The 25,802-nt window shown below is 49.9% G+C and overlaps 1 protein-coding gene across 1 annotated transcript in view; it reads right to left on the reverse strand.

The window, feature by feature from the left end:
- The window catches only part of DCAF8 (DDB1 and CUL4 associated factor 8), a 50,704-nt gene that overhangs the window by 21,603 nt on the left and 3,299 nt on the right, over window positions 1-25,802 (reverse strand). The window contains 7 exon segments of the mRNA XM_048485647.1: window positions 1,100-1,169; window positions 17,842-17,902; window positions 18,416-18,568; window positions 18,615-18,762; window positions 22,063-22,195; window positions 24,334-24,751; window positions 25,275-25,354. Coding sequence (XP_048341604.1) covers window positions 1,100-1,169; window positions 17,842-17,902; window positions 18,416-18,568; window positions 18,615-18,762; window positions 22,063-22,195; window positions 24,334-24,751; window positions 25,275-25,354 — 1,063 coding nt within the window.

Raw genomic sequence — 25,802 nt, forward strand, 5'->3', positions numbered from 1 at the left:
CAGATTAGAGTGCACCTGCTCTTAATCACTACAGCAGTGGCGTAGGAGGTTAAGAGCTGCGGTATCTAATCTGGAGGAACCGGGTTTGATTCCCAGCTCTGCCGCCTGAGCTGTGGAGGCTTATCTGGGGAATTCAGATTAGCCTGTGCACTCCCACACACGCCAGCTGGGCGACCTTGGGCTAGTCACTGTTCTTTGGAGCTCTCTCAGCCCCACCCACCTCACAGGGTGTTTGTTGTGAGGGGGGAGGGGCAAGGAGATTGTCAGCCCCTTTGAGTCTCCTGCAGGAGAGAAAGGGGGGATATAAATCCAAACTCTTCTTCTTTTTCTTCTACACCACGCTGGAGACCAGGAGTTGGCCCCTGCCTCAAGTGGTTTCGCCGGATGCTGCTGCAGCGGTTCCCACGGATCTCTCCCCGGGGCCAAAGACTGATAAGGGGAAGACTCGAACCCGCTGCCGCTCACAATTCCACTGTAGCCCCTGAACAAAACGTCCATGCACAAGCGGTCCAAAGAGGCCCTCAACGGTGCCGTTCTTCAGACAGAGCTCCGACAAGGACCCCCTGCGCTCCCTGCCCATGGTGCCAGGCTCCCCGGCACAAACACCCCCCCTGCCAAAAGGGGGAGGAGGAAACAGGGGGCTCTGAGGAGAGCGGCAGGGCCGGCAATCGTTATCTGACATCGCAGGGCCCCAAGCGGGCTCTGGCCAGCGGCTCAAGGAAGCCGGCATAGAAATGTTTGGCACCTTGAGGACCCTGACTGGATGGAAAGGCAGCTTAAAAACGTTTTAAATAATAATAAATGCCCTACAGAAGCCAGTGGGGGGCACAGCGTGGTTTCTAGGCAAAAGGGAAGGGGAGCAGGAACTATTGGCCCCTGTGACGAGGCCAAGAAGCTCCCCCACGAGCGACAGGAGGGAGCGCCACCCAGACCTGCACGGGAGGTCCTTCGCAACCCCTGCCTTGTGCGGAACGGCCGCCGCAGCCCGGCAGACGCATAGCCAAAGCCACCTGGCGGGGAGAGCGCTCCAGGCCGGCCTCTCCTGACCGCAGCCGCGGGCGTCCTTGGAGGAAGAGCGCAGCCCCTGCACTCCCCTTACCGTTGGGTATCTCTGTTTTCCCATCTGTGCTACTCCCTGCCTCTGACATATTGCTTCGTGAGAATTCGCCCTGAGAATTCAAGACAAAAACAAGGGGGAGAGAGAGAGAAGAGTCAGTCACTGAGAGTGGCGCCAACCGAGACAATGCTTCTGCGGCCACGCAGCGCTCTGGCCGTCCTTGGCTCTTTCAGAAGAGAAATGTACCGTACCGCTCGCGCATATGTTTCTTCCCCCTCTGAAAGCCCCCCCCTTCCCCCGGCGGGAACAAGCTGTGCCGCTCGGGCCGGCTCCAGACCATTGTTCCGAGAAGCAGCTCCCACAAGCGCAGCAAGGACAGCTACAGCTAGGAAGGCCTGTACTCTTTGGGCACACAAGAACACTTCGGAGTTGCTGTCCTCTCGAAAAAGATTAGCCCGTGCCCTCTCACCCCACGGCTCTCCTCCTCCTGGGGGAGCACTGAAAAAAAACTCTGCTAGAATTCCTCCCCCCCCCCCCTTTTAGAAAGAGTGAAAAATGGTCTTAAAGCCCCGCTGGGGATGCTGCCAGCAGAAATATTCCCGCACTAGAGGGGTGTCTGCAGGAGGAGAGCAAGCAGGGCTCTCACTGCTCTGCCAAGATCCACAGGGGTGGGGGACTGGCAGACATTCTTGCAGGCCACTAACTTTTCAGCTGGTCCTGAGCCGCAGCTGCTCCCTTCTCCCAGCCACAGAAAGCTCCCCCCTGGCTTACTCACAACACCCCTTACCCTGGAGACGCCCTGCAAGCAAGAAGAAGAAGAAGGAGGAGGAGGAGGAGAAGGAGAAGACAAAGACGAAGGAGGAGAAGGAGGAGGAGGAGGAGGAGGAGTAGTTTGGATTTATACCCCCTTTCTCTCCTGTAGGAGACTCAAAGGGGCTGACAATCTCCTTGCCCTCCCCCCCCCGCACAATAAACACCCTGTGAGGTGGGCAGGGCTGAGAGAGCTCCTTAGAGCTGTGACTAGCCCAAGGTCACCCAACTGGCAAGTGTGGGAGTGCACAGGCTAATCTGAATTCCCCAGATAAGCCTCCACAGCTCAAGTGGCAGAGTGGGGAATCAAACCCGGTTCCTCCAGATTAGAGGGCACCTGCTCTTAGCCACTGCGCAACTGCGCGGCCCAGATTGGAGACTACTGCTGGGCAGGAGGGCACCTCTCTTCTTGCCGTCCCAACCCAGAACTGGCAGAGCCACCAGGGGCCCGACCAAAGCCCCTTTCTCTCCCCATGGCCCCTGTGTACCACAAGCTCAGCAGACAGGCGACCCATCTCCTCTCTGGCTTCCTCTCATCACACCCAAGGAAGAGAGGAGGCGTCTGTCCAGCTGCCACTCTGAGGCCCCCACTTTGCACGCCAGACCCTTGGCCACTTGGCAGGACCCCCCCCCCCCCAATCCTGAGCGTCCTTCCCCCCAAACCCGCTGCTTCGGTCACAGATGAAGGACTGCCCTTTCTGCTCAAGGCAACGTGACGTGACTGTGCAGCCCAACGGCCTCCAGTGTCCTCCTCCTCGCTGCCTCCACGGGGGCTCTCCTCTTCTCCACCACCCCTCACCCCATCTGCACAAGAGAGCCACTTCACAGCCCTGCTGAGGAGGCCCAAGTAGCCAGGAGCTCCCCCACCCCACCCCCACGTCCCCCAGTTCAACGATGCGTCTCTTCTCAGGCAGCTGGCAGTAGCAGAAGGCTGCTTTCCAGAACCACGCAAACAGCTCCGGGGGGGGGGGGAGCTGCCTTGTTTAGCCGCCCACCCCTCCCCAGGCAGCCAAGAGGGCATCTGTGCGGATCGGGTGAGTCAGACTCCCCTTGCAAAGGGCGGGAAGAGGCACACCCACGGTGCACGGCAGCCACGGCCTCCTGCCACGTAACACAACCTGGGGGTTTTGCAGCTGCCCCCCCCCCACCACCACCGCCCTGCTCTTGTGGCTGGCCTCAGCTTCTCTAGGACTCTTCAGATAAAGCCAAAGGAGCACACCCCTCCCTTCTCCGCCGCCCCCCCCCCCCCACGTTCCCATTTCAGTCCTCCAAGAAAAGGCAATACCCTAACAGCATAAACACGGGACCTTGGGACTATGGCGGCCCCCTTAACACAACCAGGAAGCTTGGCCATGCAGATGACAGGGAAGGCTCAGCCATAGAGAACGGTGGGGGTAGGGCGCCAGATCTCCCCTTTCCTGCAACTTGCCGTTCCCAGGGCAAGAGCAGGGGAAATGCCGGAAGTCAGACTCGACCTCTCCACAAACTGGGAGTAAGTTGTGCCAGTTCCACCAGGCCTTTCCATCTAGCCAGCCGGATTAAATCTTGTAGACCACAGGTGTCAAACTCGTGGCCCTCCAGATGTTATGGACTACAGCTCCCATCATCCCCTGCCAGCATGATGCTGGCAGGGAATGATGGGAACTGTAGCCCATAATATCTAGAGGGTCTCGAGTTTGACACCTGTGTTGTAGATCATCTCGTTCGGCCTCGTGGGGAGGGGGAGGAAGGTGGGAAGGTCTTTTTTGTGGCATCAGTTTTAACCGTAAATTGGTGCTAACATTGAATTTAATCGTTCTTAAATCGTTTTAACTGTTTTAAATTGTTTTTATAGGAATGCTGTATTTATAGTTTTATATAGTTTGCCGCTGTGTTTTAAATTCTTAAATTTAAATTTTAATCTAATGGGGTTTTTGTTTGTATATATTGTATGTAGAATCTGTGTTGTGCACCGCCCAGAGCCCTCCGAGGGTTGAGCGGTATAAAAATCCCATAGATTGGATTAGATTGGGATAGATTGGGATAGATTGGGAGATTGAGAGAGAGAGATTGGGAGAGATTGAGAGAGGGAGGGAGGGAGGGAGGGAGTAAGTAAATAAATAAATAAATAATATTGTTAAATTTTATGTTGTAACCCGCCCTGATCCTTACAGGGAAAGGGCAGCATATAAATTTAACAAGATATAATAAAAATAAACAAACTGCAGCCAGCCTTAAAAATCAAGAATTAATTCCTGCCAGCTCTGCCGGTGGCAAACTTGAAATACCCATCACAAGACAATAACTTTTAAGATGTCTGTATTCTGTGGTCGCTGCATTAATAAAAGGGGAACCTTGAAGCTGTTGGAGGAGTGTTATAACCCACCGTTTCTCTCCTTTCGGAGTGAACCAAACAAGGCCAACCCTGCTCATCAAAAAATGCTTCCGGAGGACTGAGTAACATGGAGATTAACTGAAACTATTTATGGACTCAGACACAGCACTGTATGCAACCTTTGAGTAGACAACAGTGAGGTTAAGTGTTTCGTGGCAAGTTCTGTGGGGCCTTGGGGGGCATACTGGAAAAATTCTATGAAATATTTCTGCATTCAGAATGAGTGAAATGCTTTTAAAGTCAAGAGGAGCTCATGCCGTGGACACCGACCGCGGGGCTCAATGGCTGCGACCCATCTGTTACCCTTTGGATGACTTGTGGCTGACCTCTGCCTCTCTCCCTCGAGCCACTGGGACACAGCAACCCGTTGGACTGGGCAAAAAGTAGCTCACCGCCCTACCTTGCAGGAAGGAGAAAACACAGAGGATGGTGAGGCAGAAGCTGCACCAAAGTCTCCAAAGAAAACTCCAGAAGTGTCACTCGACTCTCTAACCAGCGCACAGAAATTATGGTACCTGTGCTAAGACAGCATTGGGAACATCGGCTTATAGTTTCCTCTCCAATAATTGGGTATATTTGCAATTTTACTTGTACAGAACTAAGGCATTTATAACTGTCAAAGTTTGTAAATAAGTCAAAAATTGAAATTTTTTATGCTAAGCAAGTTACTCATACTCTGAAGATGCCAGCCACAGATGCAGGCGAAACATTAGGAACAAAATCCACCAGACCACAGCCACACAGTCCGGAAAACCCTCCAGAACCAGTTGAATCCGGCCGTGAAAGTCTTTGACAATACATTTTTACATTGTTAAAGCAGTAAGATTTCTTTAGGTTTGACACTTAAGTACTGCCTATATTTCAAACCCCACCCCCTCCGGTCAAAAAAAAAAAAACCTCCAGAAAAGAAGTTTTTTCTCCATGGTTCAAGATTTCCAGAAATTTCCCTCTGGTAGCACCAGCCATTCCACTGGCCAGCCTTGGGCAACTTAAAGCAAGAGCCAAGCGAGCCAATCCCTGCCCAAGGGCAAGGGGCAGGCAGGGGGGGAGGGCTGGAGCTCCATCATGCTCTTTGACCACTGGGTACATAAATGTGTTCAGAGTGAGGGCAGAGAGGAAGAGAAGCGGCCCGTGGGAATGGCCAACAGGCGGAGCCTTCCCTGTGCATACCAGGAAGAGACCGGCTTCGCTGGACCCAAGTGGGGACCAAGGCTGGCACCGTGTGCCAAACCTGCAGCAGAGCAGCTGGGGAAAGCTTGCGGGAGCCAGGGAGACTCGAGTTCAGGATCACCCACCTCACAGGGACGGTGTGATAGATTCTTGGGCAAACACTGGTGGGAAAGGCCTGGTCTGGAGCGCAGGAAAAGAAGGCGGCAGTGAAGGAAGGCCGTGTGAAGAAACCTCCGGGCCAAGGGAGGCAGAGACCCAGGGCTAGAAGTCTCCAAGCCAAGATGGTGGCGCCGGAGTGCTTTGGGCTCAGTGGCAATGTTGATATCGTTTCAGACGCGTGGTGGTGGTGGTGGTGGTGGTGGTGGAGGAGGAGGAGGAGGAGGAGAAGAGGAGGAGGAGGAGGAGGAGTTTGGATTTATATCCCCCTCCCCTTTCTCTCCTGAAGGAGACTCAAAGGGGCTGACAATCTCCTTGCCCTTCCCCCCTCACAACAAACACCCTGTGAGGTAGGTGGGGCTGAGAGAGCTTCGAGAAGCTGTGACTAGCCCAAGGTCACCCAGCTGGCGTGTGTGCGAGTGCACAGGCTAATCTGAATTCCCCAGATAAGCCTCCACAGCTCAGGCGGCACAGCGGGGAATCAAACTCGGTTCCTCCAGATCAGAATGCACCTGCTCTTAACCACTACACCACTGCTGCTCCTGAAATGGAGAAAATCAGCGGGGCAGTTATTACGCCTGCTTATATACCGGCCACACGCAGGACAGGGAGGGATAAGTGGCAAGCAGAGATGATGCTCTGTAAGTGAAACACACCACCGAGTCAACACTAGGAAACATCGGGGAAGATACTCTCCTCTGGAATGCCTATGGGTGGGCACCCTGGGGTTCCTGAACAGGGAGGGAGAACTAGGCCCTCCTGCGGCTGATCTCGTGAGGGAAAGGTAAACAAGAGAGATGACTAACGCAGAACATGTTTTCCAATACAAGGTGACTTCAACCACCCCCACCCCCACCGCCTGGGCACACAAGCGCTTGAGTCATGCCTCTGAAAAAAGAGCCCTCCAGGCGTCAGGAGTGACTGTACATCGGAGCAGCTGGTCCCAGAACCCACTTGGGGCTTAGCAATTGTGGACGGGGTCTTGAGACCGGGCGCAAGATGTAAGGGCTGTTGCAACTACCTTGGGCAGTGGCCGCAATGCTACGCAGTTCAGCATTTTTCTCAATGGAAAGTTGTCCCCCAGGTCCCAAAATGAGACTTCTGGTTTTCAAATTGCTTTTTGGTTACAAAAATGAGGGAACCACTCAGGAAGAGAATGAAGAAGAAGAAGAAGAGTTTGGATTTATATCCCCCCTTCCTCTCCTGCAGGAGACTCAAAGGGCCTTCCCCCCTCACAACAAACACCCTGTGAGGTAGGTGGGGCTGAGGGAGCTCCAAGAAGCTGTGACTAGCCCAAGGTCACCCAGCTGGCGTGTGTGGGAGCGTACAGGCTAATCTGAATTCCCTAGATAAGCCTCCACAGCTCAGGTGGCAGAGCTGGGAATCAAACCCGGTTCCTCCAGATTAGATACACGAGCTCTTAACCTCCTACGCCACTGCTGCTCCAGTGAAGGGGGCGCACAAAGAGAGACAAACCACTACAACATACAACTATACTGATTGAAGCCCAGACAGAATGCATAAGCTCTGACTGGGAAAGGCAACACCAAAACTCATCAAGGAAGCCATATATATTGTTGAAGACTTTCACAGCCAGGATCACTGGGGTGATGTGGGGTTTCCGGGCTGTATGGCTGTGTTCCAGTAGCATTTTCTCCTGACGTTTTGCCTGCATCTGTGGCTGGCATCTGTGCCAGTCACTATTTTTTAAAGTGCCAGGTTTCTCTCATAGAGATTAACAGAAAGGAGCACAGTTTGGAGAACAGTTTCTGGCAAAGGTAAGCTGATTATACAGCAAACAAAAAGAGTATGGGAAATAAACAGGATGAACTCCAACTCTTAACACAGCAAATATGATATTATAGGCATCAGTAAAACCTGGTGGGATGAGTCTCATGATTGGAACATAAGAATGGAAAGGTATAGCCTATTTCAGAGAAACAGATCAAATAGGAGAGGAGGAGGAGGAGCATTATATGTTAAAAGATTATTACAGCTGTGAGCAGGCCCATGACTGAAATCCTGCAAGCCAGGTTGAGAGCATTTGGGTAAAAATTAAGGGGGAGAGAAACAACAATGATCTAATTGTGGGGATCTATTATAGACCCCCGTGCCAGTCGGAAGAGATGGATGAGGCATTCTTGGAACGGATGCCCAAACTTGCACAAAGAAGAGAAATAGTAGTAATGGGAGATTTCAATTATCCAGATATTTGCTGGGAGTCAAACTCTTCCATGACAATCAGATTTCTCGCTTGCCTTGCAGACAATTTCATGGCCCGGAAGGTGGAAGAAGCAACGAGGGGAACGGCTATTTTAGATCTGCTCCCAACCAACAATGATGACCTGATTAGGTGGGAGTGACCACGTTCTCCTGGAGTTTGTTATACAGTGGAAAGGGGATGCTAAGCATAGTCATACACACGTTCTAGATTTTAAGAAAGCAGATTTCAGTAAGCTTAGGAATCTACGGGGTACGATTCTGTGGTCAAAAATACCCAAAGAGAAAGGAGTGCACGATGGCTGGAAGTTTCTGAAAAGTGAGAACTTGAGAGCACAATTTCACAGTTCCAATCAGGAGGAAAAATGGGAGGTGTCTCAGGAAACCAGGATGGCTGTCGAAAGAACTTACAACTGAGCTAAGATTTAAGAACATAAGAACGAGCCTGCTGGATCAGACCAGAGTCCATCTAGTCCAGCTCTCTGCTACTCACAGTGGCCCACCAGGTGCCTTTGGGAGCTCACCTGCAGGACGTGAAAGCAAGGGCCTTCTGCTGCTGCTGCTCCCGAGCACCTGGTCTGCTAAGGCATTTGCAACCTCAGATCAAGGAGGATCAAGATTGGTAGCCATAGATTGACTTTTCCTCCATAAATCTGTCCAAGCCCTTTTTAAAGCTATCCAGGTTAGTGGCCATCACCACCTCCTGTGGCAGCATCTTCCAAACACCAATCACACGTTGTGTGAAGAAGTGTTTCCTTTTATTAGTCCTAATTCTTTCCTCCAGCATTTTCAATGAATGCCCCCTGGTTCTAGGATTGGGAGAAAGAGAGAAAAATTTCTCTCTGCCAACATTTTCTACCCCATGCATAATTTTGTAGACTTCAATCATATCCCCCCTCAGACGCCTCCTCTCCAAACTAAAGAGTCCCAAACGCTGCAGCCTCTCCTCATAAGGAAGGTGCTCCAGTCCCTCAATCATCCTCGTTGCCCTTCTCTGCACTTTTCTATCTCTTCGATATCCTTTTTGAGATGTGGCGACCAGAACTGAACACAGGACTACAAGTGCCGTCGCACCACGGCTTTATATAAGGGCATGACAATCCTTGCAGTTTTATTATCAACTCCTTTCCTAATTATCCCCAGCATAGAGTTTGCCTTTTTCACAGCTGCCATGCATTGAGTTGACATTACATAAGAACATAAGAACATAAGAACAAGCCAGATGGATCAGACCAAAGTCCATCTAGTCCAGCTCTCTGCTACTCGCAGTGGCCCACCAGGTGCCTTTGGGAGCTCACATGTAGGATGTGAAAGCAATGGCCTTCTGCAGCTGTTGCTCCCGATCACCTGGTCTGTTAAGGCATTTGAATGGAACTATCAACTAAGATACCCAAATCCCTTTTCCTGGTCTGTGACTGATAGCACTGACCCCTGTAGCGTGTATGTGAAGTTTGGATTCTTTGCCCCTATGTGCATCACTTTACATTTTGCTACATTGAACTGAATTTGCCATTTCTTAGCCCACTCACCTAATTTATCAAGGTGCATTTGGAGCTCTTCGCAATCCTTTGTGGTTCTCACCACCGTACATAATTTGGTATCATCTGCAAACTTGGCCACCACGCTACCCACCCCTACTTCCAGGCCATTTATGAATAGGTTAAAGAGCACCGATCCCAAAATGGATCCTTGGGGGACACCACGCCCTACATCTGAGTTTTCTCAATAGTCTCTGTTGAGGAACTTTGTCAAAAGCCTTTTGGAAATCCAAGTAGACAATGTCCACTGGTTCCCCCTTATCCACATTCCTGTTTACACAGTCAAAGAACTCTAGTAAGTTTGTTAAGACAGGACTTGCTCTACAAAAGCCATGCTGACTCTTTCTCAGCAGGTCTTGCTTTTCTACATGTTTTATAATTTTATCTGTAATGATAGATTCTACTAATTTACCAGGAACAGATGTCAAACTGACTGGCCTGTAATTTCCCGGGTCCCCCCTAGATCCTTTCTTAAAGATTGGTATGACATTGGCCATCTTCCAGTCTTCAGGGATGGAAGCTGATGTCAGGGATAAGTTGCATATTAAAGTGAGAAGATCAGCAATTTCATGCTTGAGCTCTTTAAGAACTCTTGGGTGAATGCAATCTGGGCCAGGGGATTTGGTAGCATTTAGTTTATCAAAGGCTGCCAGGACTTCTTCCTTGTCTACCACTATCTTCGCTAGTTCCTTGGATTTAAAAAGGGACATGTACAAACACTGGAAATGGGGGAGGGGAAATCACCAAAAAGGAATTCAAACAAATAACCAAGAGGTGCAGGGAGAAAGCAGAAAAGCTAACGCTCCCAACGAGCTGAGGCTTGCCAGAGAGGTTCCATTCTAACAGGGGACGGAGAAAAGGCAGAACGGCTCAACACCTTCTTTGCCTCGGTTCTTTCCCCAAAAGAGAAACAGTGCTCAGCTGGGGAGAAATGGAGCAGAAGATACAGCAGGGGAAATTCAGCACAGAATAAAGAGCTGGAGTTCACCATCTTCCCCACGCAGCGACCCTATTATATCCCTTTTCTTCCTTTTGCTACGGACTTAACAAAAAAGCCCTTTTTATTGTTCTTAGCATCCCTCGCGAGTCCGAGCTTTGGCTTTTCTGACTTTCTCCCTGCATGTCTTGGCCATTTGTCTGAATTCCTATTTAGGTTTCACATGCTCATTAATGATCTGGAAGTGGGTGTCAGCAGCGCAGAAGCTAAGTTTCAAAATTATTCAGGATAGTGAAAACCAAGCATGACAATGAAGAACTCCAGGAGGACCTCCGTAAATTGGGAGAGCGGGCACAAATGTGGCAAATAAAGTTCAGTGCAGTTACCAGAAAGTGTCGGGTAAGGCACAATGGAACCACCAAAACAAAACCAGCTTCAAGCGTGTGGCCGTGGGGTCTGAGTGCGCTGAGACGGGGAGAACGACACCTTGGGGGAATAGCAGATAGCTCAGCGACAATGGCAACCCAGGCTCCCGCAGCAGCACAAAAGGGGACCATTAGGGGACCATTAGGAAAAACTGAAAATAAAACAGTCCATGTTCCTTTACTTTTTTCCTTCCCTCTTCTTTTTCACTGCTGAAGGAACTTTGTGTATGCCGATTAAACCGAGCTATGCCGAATGTCTGATTTGCTAGGTATATGTAGGTATGCAGTATAGCTACCTTCAGTTTTTTAAAGAACTTTTTTGCATTTCTTTTAATAAAGTTTTGTTTTATTATTTACTGTTTCTGGTCAGATTCATTACTCGGGAATGTTACTGAGGCGCACGGAAAAGGAACATAAGAATAAGCCAGCTGGATCAGACCAGAGTCCATCTAGTCCAGCTCTCTGCTACTCACAGTGGCCCACCAGGTGCCTTTGGGAGCTCACATGCAGGAGGTGAAAGCAATGGCCTTCTGCGGCTGTTGCTCCCAATCACCTGGTCTGCTAAGGCATTTGCAATCTCAGATCAAGGAGGATCAAGATTGGGAGCCAGAGATTGACTTCTCCATAAATCTGTCCAAGCCCCTTTTAAAGCTATCCAGGTTAGTGGCCATCACCACCTCCTGTGGCAGCATATTCCAAACACCAATCACACGTTGCATGAAGAAGTGTTTCCTTTTATTAGTCCTAATTCTTTCCTCCAGCATTTTCAATGGATGCCCCCTGGTTCTAGTATTGTGAGAGAGAAACATTTCTCTCTGTCAACATTTTCTACCCCATGCATAATTTTATAGACTTCAATCCTATCCCCCCTCAGACGTCTCCAAACTAAAGAGTCCCAAACGCTGCAGCCTCTCCTCATAAGGAAGGTGCTCCAGTCCCTCAATCAAAACTTTATTTGGAGGTAAAATCTTACTGCAATGAAATGAAAGGTCTTAATTTAGTGTTGGCCCACAAGATAGCAAGAATTACATTTTAGTGTAGTTAACATTTAATCTAAACAACATTCAGTACATGCGTACAGAGGTTACAGAAGTACAGTTTAGTGTGGGTGGTAGCATTAATCCCCTTTTAAACTATTGATGACCTGCCAATCTATGGTATGATAAAGTTAAGGTAAATAGGGATTTTAATAATCATTACGTTAGGCGTCCCATTCTGAGAATACAGAATAAACTTAAACCCAGACTATGTCAAAAATACCTATGGGGCTCTTTCTCCATAACGTGAAATTTTAGATTTTTCACAACGGGAATGTAAATTGAAATCAAGGAAACAGTGAATAGCCGAAGGAAACAATTCTCATTGACTTTCTACGCACAACTATTAGAATCTGAACAGGATTTTGTACAAATGATGACCATGTTGTAGTTAAGATGCATAAACTTCAATTGAGATTTGAAACACAAGGAGTGAAAGAATTTTGGATATAACATACAATGGAACGATGGGAGAATACGTGGTTTAAAAAGTCTCAAATTTACTTTAATTTCTACCCTTAAAGAGAACTTTTATAAAGGATGGATCAATGGAATTTATTGCCAGAGAAATTGGCAAAAATGTATTAAAATGTCTTGAATTGGTTTTGGAAATGTGAACATCATGAAGGCTTATTTTATCACCTGAGGCGGACTCATAAGGAAGCTCAAATGTTTGGCTACAAATTCATGCAACAATCCAGAAGATTTTTAATGGTACCAGTAAAGAGTCCATTTTTATTTTGACTGTAAGTAGGGAGCAAGTAGTAAACATTTAATTGTGTCTATACTCAGGGCTGAAGAAATCAACAGCCCATAGGTGCATTTTTTTATTTTTTGTGAAATGTGATTTTGTTTTTGTCTGTAGGATATAAGTTTTTATGCCATTTAATACGTCTTAATAAAAATAAAAAACACAATATTAATTTAAAAAATAAAGCTGTCTGCACCAGCAGCCGTTGCTACATCCTCTGGCAGCAAATTCCACATTTTAGTCACCCGTTATGTTAAAAAGTCTTTCCTTTTGTCCACCCTGAATCTACTCCCTCCCAGCTTCATCGGATAACCTCAAATTGTAGCACTTGGACACAGAGAGAACAGATTCTCTGCCCACTCTGTCCTCCCCCTTCGTCATCCCTTTTCTAAACTGAAAAGTCCCAGAATCTTCTGCCTTTCCTCAGGAAAAGTGCTCCAACCCCCTCATCATCTGGACGCCTGTGATGTTCTTTTTGAGATACGCTCACCAGAATCATGCACAGTATTTCACATGAAGATCATTATGGCCACAGCTGTTTTATTTTCAATCCCTATCATGGGGTTTGCCCTTTTTACTGCTGCAGCAGACTGAGCTGACATTCCCACAGAGATATCTATTATGACCCGAAGAACCTTCCCCCTGCCGGTCTCAACAAGTCCAGACCCCGTTCTCCTACACTTGAAACGGGATGGTTTGCTCCCGGGTGCATCTCTTTACACTGAACTTCACCTGCCACATTTTTGCCTCCTAACCCCATTACTATTAACTCTTCGCAGTCGTTTTTAGTTTTCATCCTCCAGAACAGTTGTTCTGTGTCACCTGCCAACTTGGCCACTACCCAGCCCACCCTTCTCTTCCTCAACGGCAGGACTCCCCTTTGGAGAGCCAAGCTGATTTTCCCTCCGCAGGCTTTGTTTCTTTATGGGCCTAATAATTCTGTCTTCAATTAGTTTCTATTAATTGCCTGGGACAGATTTCAGGCTGACTGGAATGTAATTTCCTGCCTCTCCTCTATAACATTTGCTACTTTCCAGGCTTCTGGTACAGTGGCTGAACTCAGGGACGGAAGGATGGATGGATATGGGTTATTTATGTACTTATTTATTGGGCTTGCTATACCGCCCACCCCCAAAGGGCTCTGGACCAACCATCTCACGCACCTGAGTTCCCTATGAATTTCCAGGTGTTTGCCATCAGACCCTGGAGACTTGCTGGTTTTTAATTTCCCCAACAGGTCTAGAACTTCATCTCTTGTCCTCTCAGCGTGACTCAGCCTCCTTCCTGAACACAGTGGCCATTGCATGGGTACCTACCTCACACTCTCCACAGTGAACACTGATGCAAAAAACTACCTGAGCTTCTCTGCCATTTTCCTGTCTTCTTTTTGCAATCCCTTTATTCCATGGGCATCCAAAGGCCCAGCTGCTTCCCTGCTCTGGATATATATTTTTTTAAAAATGCTCACGCTTTGCCTGATGCTTCTAGCAGCCTGCTTCTCAAATCCTCTTTTTACAAACCTAATTGTTGACTGACATTTCCTCTGCCAGAGCCTGAGGTCTCCTCTGTTCAATTCATTAGGGCACCTGTCCTTCTGCTTCCCAAAAACAATCTCTCTGCTTTTTATCGCTTCCTTGATTTGCACTGTGAACCTTACTGGCATTCTGTAGACTTGGCAATGCCTTTCCCAGCCTCAGGAATGCATTTTAACCAGACTTCAGTCAAGGTGGTTTTAGACTGATCTCTGGTCTAGACTAGATTACCCCTGGACTAGGACCAGCAAGCACTCTTCTTATGTTCCTATGTAAACTGGTGGAACTGCAATTAAGAAATAATTGTTCAGGACCTGGTGGAATTAGCTTCACTGAGGAAGAAGCAACGGGGATGCTATTTTACATTAGCGTCTTGGATTTCTCGGAGTAAACGGATATCAAAATATTTATATGCCATCCTTCCCACCAACTACAGCAGCTTAGAACAGCCGGCGGTGTTCAAGAGCAAAATAAAATATACCCCACTTTTCTCTCCTCTAGGGAGACCCAAGGCGGCTTACAAGCTCCTTTTTATTTCCGCTTGCCACAACAGACACCTGGGGAGGCAGGTGGGGCTGAGCGACTCCTGAATGAACTGTGATTAGCCCAAGATCATTCATAAGGTGTGGGTACTCACCTTTAAGGCCTTACGCGGTCTGGGACCTTCGTACCTTCGGGACCGTCTTACCCCATATGTCCCTCTGCGGCCTCTGCGTTCGGCAGAGGCCAACTTGCTGGTTGTCCCTAGCCCCTCGATGATGTTGGTTTTCTACCGGCTAGCCTACAGCCCTGGCTCCCCTGCCTGGTGGAACACTTTACCACTAGCATCCGGGTCCTGCGATCTTGAGTTCCTGCAGGGCCTGTAAGACCGAATTGTTCCACCGGCGCTTGGGAGGGCCGACCATGGAAGTAGCGCCTCTCCCTCCCTCCTTCCAGCCCTAATTTTGTGGAGGCCCCCCAGCTTTGGGTCTGCTTCCAGGGTGGGTGTATTACGTTTTATGAAATTTGTCGGATGCCGCTGTAATTTTATTTAATTCGCTGTTTTAACTGGGATTTTAATGTTATTTCTGTTATGATTATGTTGTTCACCGCCCAGAGCCCTTCGGGGGAGGGGCGGTATATAAAATTGATTATAAATAAATAAATAAATAAAGATCACCCAGCAGGTCACGTGGAGGAGCATCATGTGGAGGAATGGGGAATCAAACCTGGTTCTCCAGATTAGAGTCCACTGCTCTTAACCACAGCCGCTGAGTGTGCCCCCCTTTATTCCTCTCTGATATAGGGGTCCTTAACATCATCGGGACCCACTGTCTTTCCCCCTCGTCTCTGGGAGGGTTTAGATTTTAAGTAAGGGTTTCGTGGGATGCCTGTACTAAGAAATAACTTCTGTTTTAAATGGGATTTTATAGTGATGGAGAGTAGATATTAATTATAATTTTGATTTGGTCCTCTAGCTAATATATTATGATGTTTTATGTATGATGTTCTGTGTTGTACACCGCCCAGAGCCCCTTCAGGATGGGGCGGTATATTAAGTTAAATTAATAATAATAATAATAACAACAACAACAACACGCCAAGGTGTTATATGCTTGGGCTTGCAAAAATATTTAGCATTGTCTTTCTTGTCATCTCAATTTGACTCAGCCTTCATTCCTGATTTAGAAACTGTTTAAATGAAAGAAAACAGGATAAGAGAAAATGTACAAAAAGAAGGAAAGAGAGGAGGGGAATCAGGACTGAAGCTCTGCCATTTGCTCATGAAGAACAGGGAACTGGGGGCAGGCAGGGGAGCAGCCAAGTTTGCAGACGACGGGAGGGTGAAAATAAAGAGGGGGGAGATGGGAAAGGATCTCTTAAAAAATGAGTGACGACGTCGCAAAGGTTTCTTGTGCAAGTTCAGTGACACACAGAAAGTCAACACTGATTGGCTGATGGAGTCCAAACATGCCAAGCTCAACGTAGTGTATGACAACTGTGAGAGAGGCAAATCCCATGGAAAGGGATGATTTCAAAAAGGGACTGCAAATTAAATGGCTGGTAGCTACGCAGCGGTCAGTGGCAATGATAGCGTTCCTGTTTGCAAGTTGAGAGATGAACACTCGTTCAACTATCATTGAATCTTGTTGTTTAGATCTACCTTCATCGTGGACAGTTAGGAGCAATTATAGAAAAAGGCTAGACCAAGTGTTTTGTAAGAGTTGTGGCCGGCCTTCTTAACTTGTATCAGATATACCTAATGTGTATCGGCTGATTGGCTATTTGCACTTGAACTGCTTATCTCCTATGTAGTGACAACTAACCATGCATCTTCAAATAACCGCACAATAATAATAAGTCAGAGCCAGGGGTCTTCAAACTATGGCCCTCCAGATGTTCATGGACTACCATTCCCATCAGTCCCTGCCAGCATGGCCAAGTGGTAGGGCTCATGGGAATTGTAGTCTATGAACATCTGGAGGGCCATAGTTTGAAGACCCGAGTCAGCCTTAGAGAAAGATAAGTCTGATATTTTTCTAAAAATACCCTTGCGACAAGCAAATCAGATTTCTCCATCTGGAAATCTCAGAAGAATTGGTGAGATCTCTGGGTGAGATTTTGCATAACTGGGACTTTTTGATAATCCCTAAAAGCAGGGGGACAAAAGCTCAAACCTGAATTGTTTTTAAAACTATCTCTAGGTATAATATGATTAAGGAGTGCTAGACTGATTTCAGCATTCGTTTCCACAGTGATGATGAAATTGATTCTTTTGTGCTTTTCATTTTGATCTGTTTTCCTCTGAATAAATCAATCATTTTATCTTTTCAATTAAACATAAAAGTTTATGCAGGTATCCTGTCTGGTTTGCTGGTTAATAGTACAGAAAATAAAACTCACTCCCTGTATGCTCTATTATAAGAGTTAGAGACACAAAAGTTTCTGTAATGTGATAAGCCCTGGAGATTTCTGATGCTAATCTGCGTTTTCACAGCCAAAGTTCTAAAAATTGCCAAGTCTCTCTAATAAGGTACACTAAAGCTATAATGTGTTGGTTCAGATCTTGGAAGGGAGTGTGTGCTGCACTTACAACACTGTGCACAATTCTGGCTACCCTCCCACAAAAGAGAAATTACTGCACTAGAAAAAACTTTTTCTAGCGCAGAAAATGTCAATCAAAGTAATCCTGGATTTGGTATACTTCTCCCATGACGAAATGCTCTTAAGTTTAGAAACAGGAAGACTAAAGAGGAAGATAAATAGTTTCTCAAGGCGTGCACGGGGTGAAGAACACAAAGAGGCAACTACAGCTCTGGATGCCAAAGAAATGGATGGGCAGCAGGTTCAGGGAGGAAAAAAGCAGTACTTCAGTTCATAAAGTAACTAACATGTGGAATTCACCACCAAGAATATAGCAAATAGCCACCTGTTCTTAAAAGGAAATCAGACATTTGTAAATCTGATAGTGGTTATTAACCACAATAGCCATGTCCCAAAGAAGTAACTGTCTGAATCCTGATGCAAGGAGAGCAATGCTGGTGTCCTTCCACAGGTACCCGGGGCGTGGAGGGCAATGGATTCTTTCATGGAGAACCTACTTCACAGCTCTGTCGCTACAGGCTGCTTGACCACATGGCCGAGCACAATATTGCCCAGCGGCCCCAATGCAGGCTGCCCCCTCCTGAGGCCTGGCTGTTGCTGGGGGGTAGGAGGCTGCTTTGCCCCCTTCAGACAAGTCTTCCTGATGCAGAGACTAAGCACCAACCAGCCAGTCCTCCCCCTCGGGTAAGCCCCACACTAACCAACTTACCAAGCCCTACGGAAGGTGCAGGGGACGCCCGACGCACTCACCTGTCCCTCAAAGCAGAACCAACAGAGTCTGGAGAGCGAACGGTGCGGAAACGCTGTCAAACTGAGAGAGAAGGGGAAAACACACGGCTTCAACGGGTGGGCAACTCTGCTCCGGACACCACCGCAGATGGGCGCCCCCGAGGCCATCCAGTCTGACCCGCCCCCCTCAATGCAGGGAGGCTGGCACCGGAGCAGAGTGGGTAGAGGGGAGCGTCTCCGGGCCTCCCACCCCAACCCCCTGGCTCGGCCCTTCGGGGGTGGGCCCGGAATGGCTGCTGCGGCCAACCCCGCCCCCTCAGCCCCACCGCCAGCCCCCTGCCCAGCACAGGCCGAGGGGGGGGGGGGTCAGCCGCCTTCCCTCGGGGGGGCCGGACTCCCCTCCCCCCCAGAGTCACAACACGAGGGAAGGCGGGGGGGCGGCAGAGGTCGAAGAAATGGGGAGGGGGAGGTCAGGGCCCCCCCACCTCTCTCACAGCGACCGGGGAGGAGAGGCAGCCCCTTTCCCCGCCCCCCCCCGAAAGAGGAGGAGGGGGCGGCCGGGGGGGGCAGAGGGCCTGCGGGGGGGCGGCGCTACCTGCGGGGGGCTCCAGGCCTCCTCCTCCTCCTCCTCTCCGGCCTCCGCCGCCGCCGCCGCCGCCCCCCGGTGCCGCCGGGCCGAGCTCTCCTGCGGCGGGCCGCCCGGCCGCCATCTTCGCCCCCGCCGCCCCGTCCCGCAGCCGCCGCTCCGCTTCACGACAGCCGCGCCCGACGGCAGCGCCGCACTTTTACGGCACTCGGGCCCGGCGGCGCCACTTCCGGCACAAGCCACAGAGAGGCCGCGCAGAGCGGCCCCCGGCTCCCCGGCGCCCTCTAGTGGCTCTACGGGGGGAGCGGCGGGGCTCTCCGCCACTGGGCTGCTAAAGGCGGCGGCGGCGCTGGGCTCTGCGGGGCGGGGGCTCAGCCAGAAGGGAGCCTCCAACCCCCCCCCCCCCCGGAGAAAAAAAGGGCGGCCGGGAGAGCGGCGGCCTATTAAAAGTAGTTAATATAGAATCATAGAGCTGGAAGAGACCATAAAAGGCCATCCAGTCCAACCCCCTGCCATGCAGGAACACACAATCGAAGCACTCCTCTCCTTAAAAGCCTCCCAAGAAGGAGACTCCACACCCACTCCGAGGCAGTGAATTCCAGTCGAACAGCTTTGATGGTCAGGAAGTTCTTCCTGATGTTCAGGTGGAATCTCTTTTCCTGCACCTCGAACCCATGACTCCTGGTCCTGGTCTCTGGAGGGAGCAGCAGGAAACAAGCTTGCTCCCTCACCCACACGACACCCCTTCAAATATCTAAACACGGCTATCATGTCCCCCCTTAACCTTCTCTTCTCCATGCTGAACATCCCCAGCGACTCCCGGAGTCTCTCCTCCGTCCCAGGGCGGGGACCCCAGACCCTTCACCATTTTGGTCACCCTCCTCTGGACCCCTCCAGCCTGTCAAAAGTCCTTTTTAAACTGCGGTGCCCAGAACTGGACACAGGATTCTAGGTTATATAATATAATTATTACCATACAATACTCAGCCCCTTTCCGGAGACCCCCTCAGCTGGAGCCAGCTGCCCCAAGGTGTCCTCTGCAGCAGGCAGGGGACACTGGAGCACCGGAGGTCTTCCACACCCAGCCTGGAATCACACCTGACATTTTAAACCACAGGTGTCAAACTTGCGCCCCTCCAGATGTTATGGACTACAGTTCCCATCATCCCCTGCCGGATGATGGGAACTGTATTTCATAACATCTGGAGGGCTGCAAGACTGACACCCTCATGTTCAACTGTCAGATGTGTACTATATTCTGTATAACTTCTTAAGCCACCCTGTCAGAGAGGGCCTCCTGGCATCTGCGGCGGCATATTAAAAGTAGTTAATATCGAATCATAGAGCTGGAAGAGACCATAAAAGGCCATCCAGTCCAACCCCCTGCCATGCAGGAACACACAATCGAAGCACTCTCCTTAAAAGCCTCCCAAGAAGGGAGAGAGACTCACACCCACCTTGAGGCAGTGAATTCCAGTCGAACAGCTGATGTATTGTGGGAAGTTCTTTCCTGATAGTTCAGGGTGGAATCTCTTTTCCCCTGCACCTCGAACTCCATGACTCCTGGTCCCAACTGGAGGGAGCAGCAGGGAAACAAGCTTGCTCCTCACCCACACGACACCCCTTCAAATATTATCTAAACACGGCTATCATGTCCCCTTAACCTTTCTCCATGCTGAACATCCCAGCGACTCCTGAGTCTCCTCCGGCCCTAGGACCTAGACCCTTCTACCTATTTGTCACCTCTGGACCTCCAGCCTAATAAAAAAGTCCCAAACCAGGTGCCCAGAACTGGACACAGGATTCTAGGTTATATAATATAATTATTACCATACAATACTCAGCCCCTTTCCGGAGACCCCCTCAGCTGGAGCCAGCTGCCCCAAGGTGTCCTCTGCAGCAGGCAGGGGACACTGGAGCACCGGAGGTCTTCCACACCCAGCCTGGAATCACACCTGACATTTAGGTCAGTCTTAAAGCCTCTCCAGATGGATCATAGTTCCCATCAATGGATGATGGGAACTGTATTTCATAACATCTGGAGGGCTGCAAGTTTGACACCTATGTTTTAAACTGTCGTATTTTAATATTCTGTATAACTGTAAGCCACCTGTCAGGAGGGCCTCCTGGCATCACAGGGGTTCCTGTTCTCTGTCATGGTAATAAACCTGACTTAACTGTCTGTTTCCCACAGGCTCTGTGCTTTGTAACACGTAGTGATTTAGGGGCACCCGAGTGCCGTCTCTTCCTGCTATCTCTTCACATGGCCTTGAGAAGTAACAACTTTTGCATTCCTGTTCTGTGCCTCTTCACTTTGATATCTTGGGATGAAGAAGAAGAGTTTGGATTTATATCCCCCTTTCTCTCCTGCAGGAGACTCAAAGGGGCTTACAATCTCCTTGCCCTTCCCCCCTCGCAACAAACACCCTGTGAGGTGGGTGGGGCTGAGAGAGCTCCGAGAAGCTGTGACTAGCCCAAGGTCACCCAGCTGGCGTGTGTGGGAGTGCACAGGCTAATCTGAATTCCCCAGAGAAGCCTCCACAGCTCAGGCGGCAGAGCGGGGAATCAAATCCGGTTCCTCCAGATTAGATGGAGAAAGAAGGGGGGGGAGGCGGGGGCATAAGAAGGTGCTGTTTGAAAACAGTTCTCAGAACTGGCTTCCTTGGCCATGCCGTTGTCTGTCAATAAAGGCTTCTGATTGTAATAACTGAGTCTGATATTGGTCGCAGACGCCACCCTGAGCGCATAAGGGGAAGGGTGGCCGATAAATAAATCTGCTTCTGTCCCGGAAAACTCCTGGGGGTCAGGAATGGCTCCCAGCCTGCCTCATATCATCCCTGTAACTACAAATTGAGAAGGGGAGGACTTCTAACTACTCCCATCTGCTTCATTCCCTAAGATTTATTCATGGCTTTTTGCCAATTAAAAAACATAATAAAACTCAATAATAATAAAAAAAGCTACAATAAATTTAAAACAAGGAAAGCCAGGAATTTACAGGGTTAATTTGTTGAAGGTAGAAGAAGAATAAGAAGAAGAGTTTGGATTTATATCCCCCCCCCCTTTCTCTCCTGTAGGAAACTCAAAGGGGCTGACAATCTCCTTGCTCTTCCCCCCTCACAACAAGCACCCTGTGAGGTAGGTGGGGCAGAGAGAGATCGGAGAAGCTGTGACTAGCCCAAGGTCACCCAGCTGGAGTGTGTGGGAGTGTACAGGCTAATCTGAGTTCCCCAGAGAAGCCTCCACAGCTCAGGCGGCAGAGCAGGGAATCAAACCCGGTTCCTCCAGATTAGATACACAAGCTCTTAACCTCCTATGCCACTGCGGCTCCAATGGTACAATAAATCCCCAGGCCTGAAGTAACATCACACAGTATTTTGCCACCTGGACTGTGATTGGGAAGTTATCTCCCATAAGAAACTTTTTAGCAATTCCTCTTCACTGCTGAACTCCTAACCGATATAAATAGGTTAGCTCCACCGGTCCATAGCAGGCATTCGTTCCTTCCCCAAAAGAAATATTGGAGCCTCAGGATTGAGCTGTCGCTTAAGTGAATGATGAGGCTGATGATGGAAGTGTCCTTAATGAAGAAAAACCGAGCCCAGACCCCACCCCTCTTTGCCTGGGAAGAGGCTGCTGCCAGAGACAGGCCTAACTCATCCGGATATAGATCCGGGAGCCTCGGCATTGGCCACCCATCTCAAAACAGTGGTGGGATTTGCAGTTGTCAAAAGCGCAGAAGCCAGGAAGTGTCAGCAGCACAGACAGGGAGGGGAGGCGGAGTCTCCTCTGCGAAAAAAAAAAGACACGGGAGGCTCCTAAGGCATTCCCTTCCACCGCCAAAGCGGTATAATCCCCATGGGTTTGTGCCACTCACCACCAGTCTCTGCATCAGACCATGATAGGGTCAGTGCAGTCCAACTATTCAGACAGGCGGAAACTCTGCAGGGTCTCGGGCAGAGGCCTGTCGCGAAACCCACGGCCTGACTCTTATAACTGGAGATGCCAAAGATTGAACCCAGAACCCAGAGCAGCAGTGGCGTAGGAGGTTAAGAGCTCGTGTATCTAATCTGGAGGAACCGGGTTTGATTCCCAGCTCTGCCGCCTGTGGAGGCTTATCTGGGGAATTCAGATTAGCCGGTACACTCCCACACACGCCAGCTGGGTGACCTTGGGCTAGTCATAGTTCTTCAGAGCTCTCTCAGCCCCACCTACCTCACAGGGTGTTTGTTGTGAGGGGGGAAGGGCAAGGAGATTGTAAGCCCCTTTGAGTCTCCTGCAGGAGAGAAAGGGGGAATATAAATCCAAACTCCTCTTCTTCTTCAGGCTAAGCAGCGGCTCCTCCATCCAGTCACAGTCAAGGGTAGGATTATAGAGATCCAAGTTCCAGTTAGAGAAGAAGAAGAGTTTGGATTTATATCCCGCCTTTCTCTCCTGCAAGGAGACTCGAAGGGACTGACAATCTCCTTTCCCTCCCCCCACCAAACAAACACCCTGTCAGGTAGGTGGGGCTGAGAGAGCTCAAGGTCACCCAGCTGGCATGTGTTGGGAGTGCCCAAGCTAATCTGGTTCACCAGATAAGCCTCCACAGCTCAAAGGGCAGAGTGAGGAATAAAAACCCAGTTCACCAGATTAGAACGCACCTGCTCTTAACCACTACACCACGCTGGCTCTCAGTTGCCACTGGAAGATTCTGGGTGATGCTGAAGGCAGGCACAAATATTATCAGCACAACCTACCTCACAGAGCTGTTGTGAGATTAATATGAAGAAAGGAAGCATGTAAACCATACTGAGTCTGGCTGTTGTGGGTTTTCCGGGCTGTGTGGCCGTGGTCTCGTAGTTTTTGTTCTTAACGTTTCACCCACACTCACAGGCAAAATGTTAGGAGCAAAGTATTGTCGAAGGCTTTCACGGCCGGAATCACTGGGGTGCTGTGTGGTTTCCGGGCTGTATGGCCGTGTTCTAGCAGCATTCTCTCCTGACGTTCCGCCTGCATCTGTGGCTGGCATCCTCAGAGGATTGTTAGGAGCAAAATCTACCAAGCCATGGCCACGCAGCCTGGGAAACCCCTGACAGCCAGTCGATTTAAGTCGTGGGAGCCTTTGCATAAGCATTTTATTGTCATTGTGCACGCACAATGAAATTTGCAGCAGCATTCCTCGATGCACACCATTTCGGACTCATCCCCCATCCTCCCTTTCCCCTTCCTCCACCCATCCCTACACAGCCCCAAACACATCAACACGAAGCCGTGAAGTTCAGCATCGCCACAGCTCTAGAGTAGAAGCCGTCTCTAAGCCTCTTTGTCCTAGTTTTGATAGACCTGTATCGTCTGCCGGATGGTCACAGTTCAAAAAGAGAGTGTGCTGGATGAGACGGGTCTCTCAGAATATTTTGGGCTTTCTTTAGGCTTCGGGAATTGTAGAGTTCTTCCAAGGAGGGGAGAGGGCAGCCGATAATCCTCTGTGCAGTAGTGATCACCCTTTGGAGCGCCTTCCTATCTGCCACTGTGCAACTGGAGAACCATACACAGATGCAGGAGGTGAAGACACTCTCTATAGCACAGCGGCAAAAGGACACCAGGAGTTTTCCATCCAGTTGTTGCTTCCTTAAAAGTCTCAGATAGTACAGTCTTTGCTGGGCCTTCTTAACCACCGCAGCAGTCTGTACGCCCCAGGTCAAGTCCTCTTTAATCGTAACGCCCAGAAATTTAAAACTAGCCACCCGCTCCACTTGATCTCCATTTATAGTCAAGGGCTGAATTTCTGATCTATTCCTTCTATAGTCCACTATAAGCTTGGGGTCCCTTCGGTGGAGAACGGCAGGTTGCACCTTTGCTGTAAATCTAATTTGGCTACAGTTTGCCAGGAAACGCAGGGAGGGGCTTTCCTCAGTTTACTGCAGGAAGTGATATGTTTTATGTGCCCCCAACCCCGCAGACGGGCTGGCAGGCAGGCATATCCGGCAGCCAAACACCACACTCCGGTCCTGCCGCCGTTTAGTCAAAAAGAAAACAGAAAACGAAAACATGGTCAAAGGATAAACTTCCACCTTTATTGACTGATCAGAGTTCATCGAGCTCTTCCACCCAGACCCCGGGGCAGGAGAAGGGGATTCATCCCCCCCGTCCTTTTCCATCTCCCCAACCATCCCAGCTGAGCTCCTGCCATCGAACGGACCCTCCTCCGACTTCACGCCGGGGCAGAAAAACCACGTCTCTCCTGCCCACCAGCAGGTCAGAAGCAGTGGGTGCAAGGAAAGGCCAGGGGAAGCTGAGCCCCCCAACACAGCCTTCCACGGGAACCACAGGAGTCCTTTGCAAGGCTGCCTCCGGCTCTGGCCCCTGTAACACCCAAAGGACACACACACACACACACCCCGGCCCCATCTGGTAAGCCAAACACCAGGAGCAGCACAGAGGAGCTGAGAGAGAAATGGCTGAGGTGCCCCCGACACAAGCCCCCCTGTCCCGTCCCATCCCCCGGAGAGCAACCCCCTGCCAGAGGAAACCAGACAGGAGGCCTTGGCTAAGCACCCCCTGCCTTGCCAGAGGCACAGAGGGTGGGGCAGTGAGCAGGCACCCAGAGTGACTGACAGATGTCCCAAGATCCAGGGCCTCTCTCTGGCCCACACAGGAGGCAGCAGCAGGGGCAGGGGGAGGGGGAAGGGGGGCACCATCACGTGCCTCCCCCCAACCCCGTTCACCTCCCCCCTTGAAACTCCAGGGGAGCCTCCGTCTTGGGATCATCCGGTTGGGATCTCCGTATCCACAGAGGCTGCCCAGCTGGCTTCAGGCACCCTTGGTGATGGAGAAAGCGCGGTCACAATCCCTGGACGTCCCACGGGGCGTGGGGGGGGGCGGTCACATGATCCGGCACTGCTCTCCTCCGGTGCTGGCGGCATCGGGCAGATTCAACCCTTCGGGGTCAAAGTTCAGACCAGGCGGCTGGACCGAGGTTGGGCGAGGGAGGGAGAGAGAGAGAAAAAAGAAGAAACCTCAGTGCCAACACCCAGGCTGAGGCACGCGTGCGCCCACCAAAAACAGCTGCGGGGCGGCTTTATTATTATTATTATTTTTATTATTATTATTATTATTATTATTATTATTATTATTATTATTGTAGTGAATGTTGTTCACCGCCTGGAGCCCTTCGGGGATCGGGCGGTATACAAATTAAATAAATAATAATTATTATTATTATTATTATTATTATTAATTTGATAGACCGCCCTACCCCCGAAGGGCTCACTTCTGCCACTCGAACAGCAGCAGCTGCGCCAGCAGTGCCCACCCCTCGGCAGGCTGTGGGTAGCCCCACAAACTGGGTGGCAGCTTGGAGGGCAGCGGCAGCGGTCACCCGACCACGGAGCACCAGTTCCCGGGAAGTTCCCTG

This window comes from Sphaerodactylus townsendi, linkage group LG01 (genome assembly GCF_021028975.2).
Source record: "Sphaerodactylus townsendi isolate TG3544 linkage group LG01, MPM_Stown_v2.3, whole genome shotgun sequence".
NCBI lineage: Eukaryota > Metazoa > Chordata > Lepidosauria > Squamata > Sphaerodactylidae > Sphaerodactylus > Sphaerodactylus townsendi.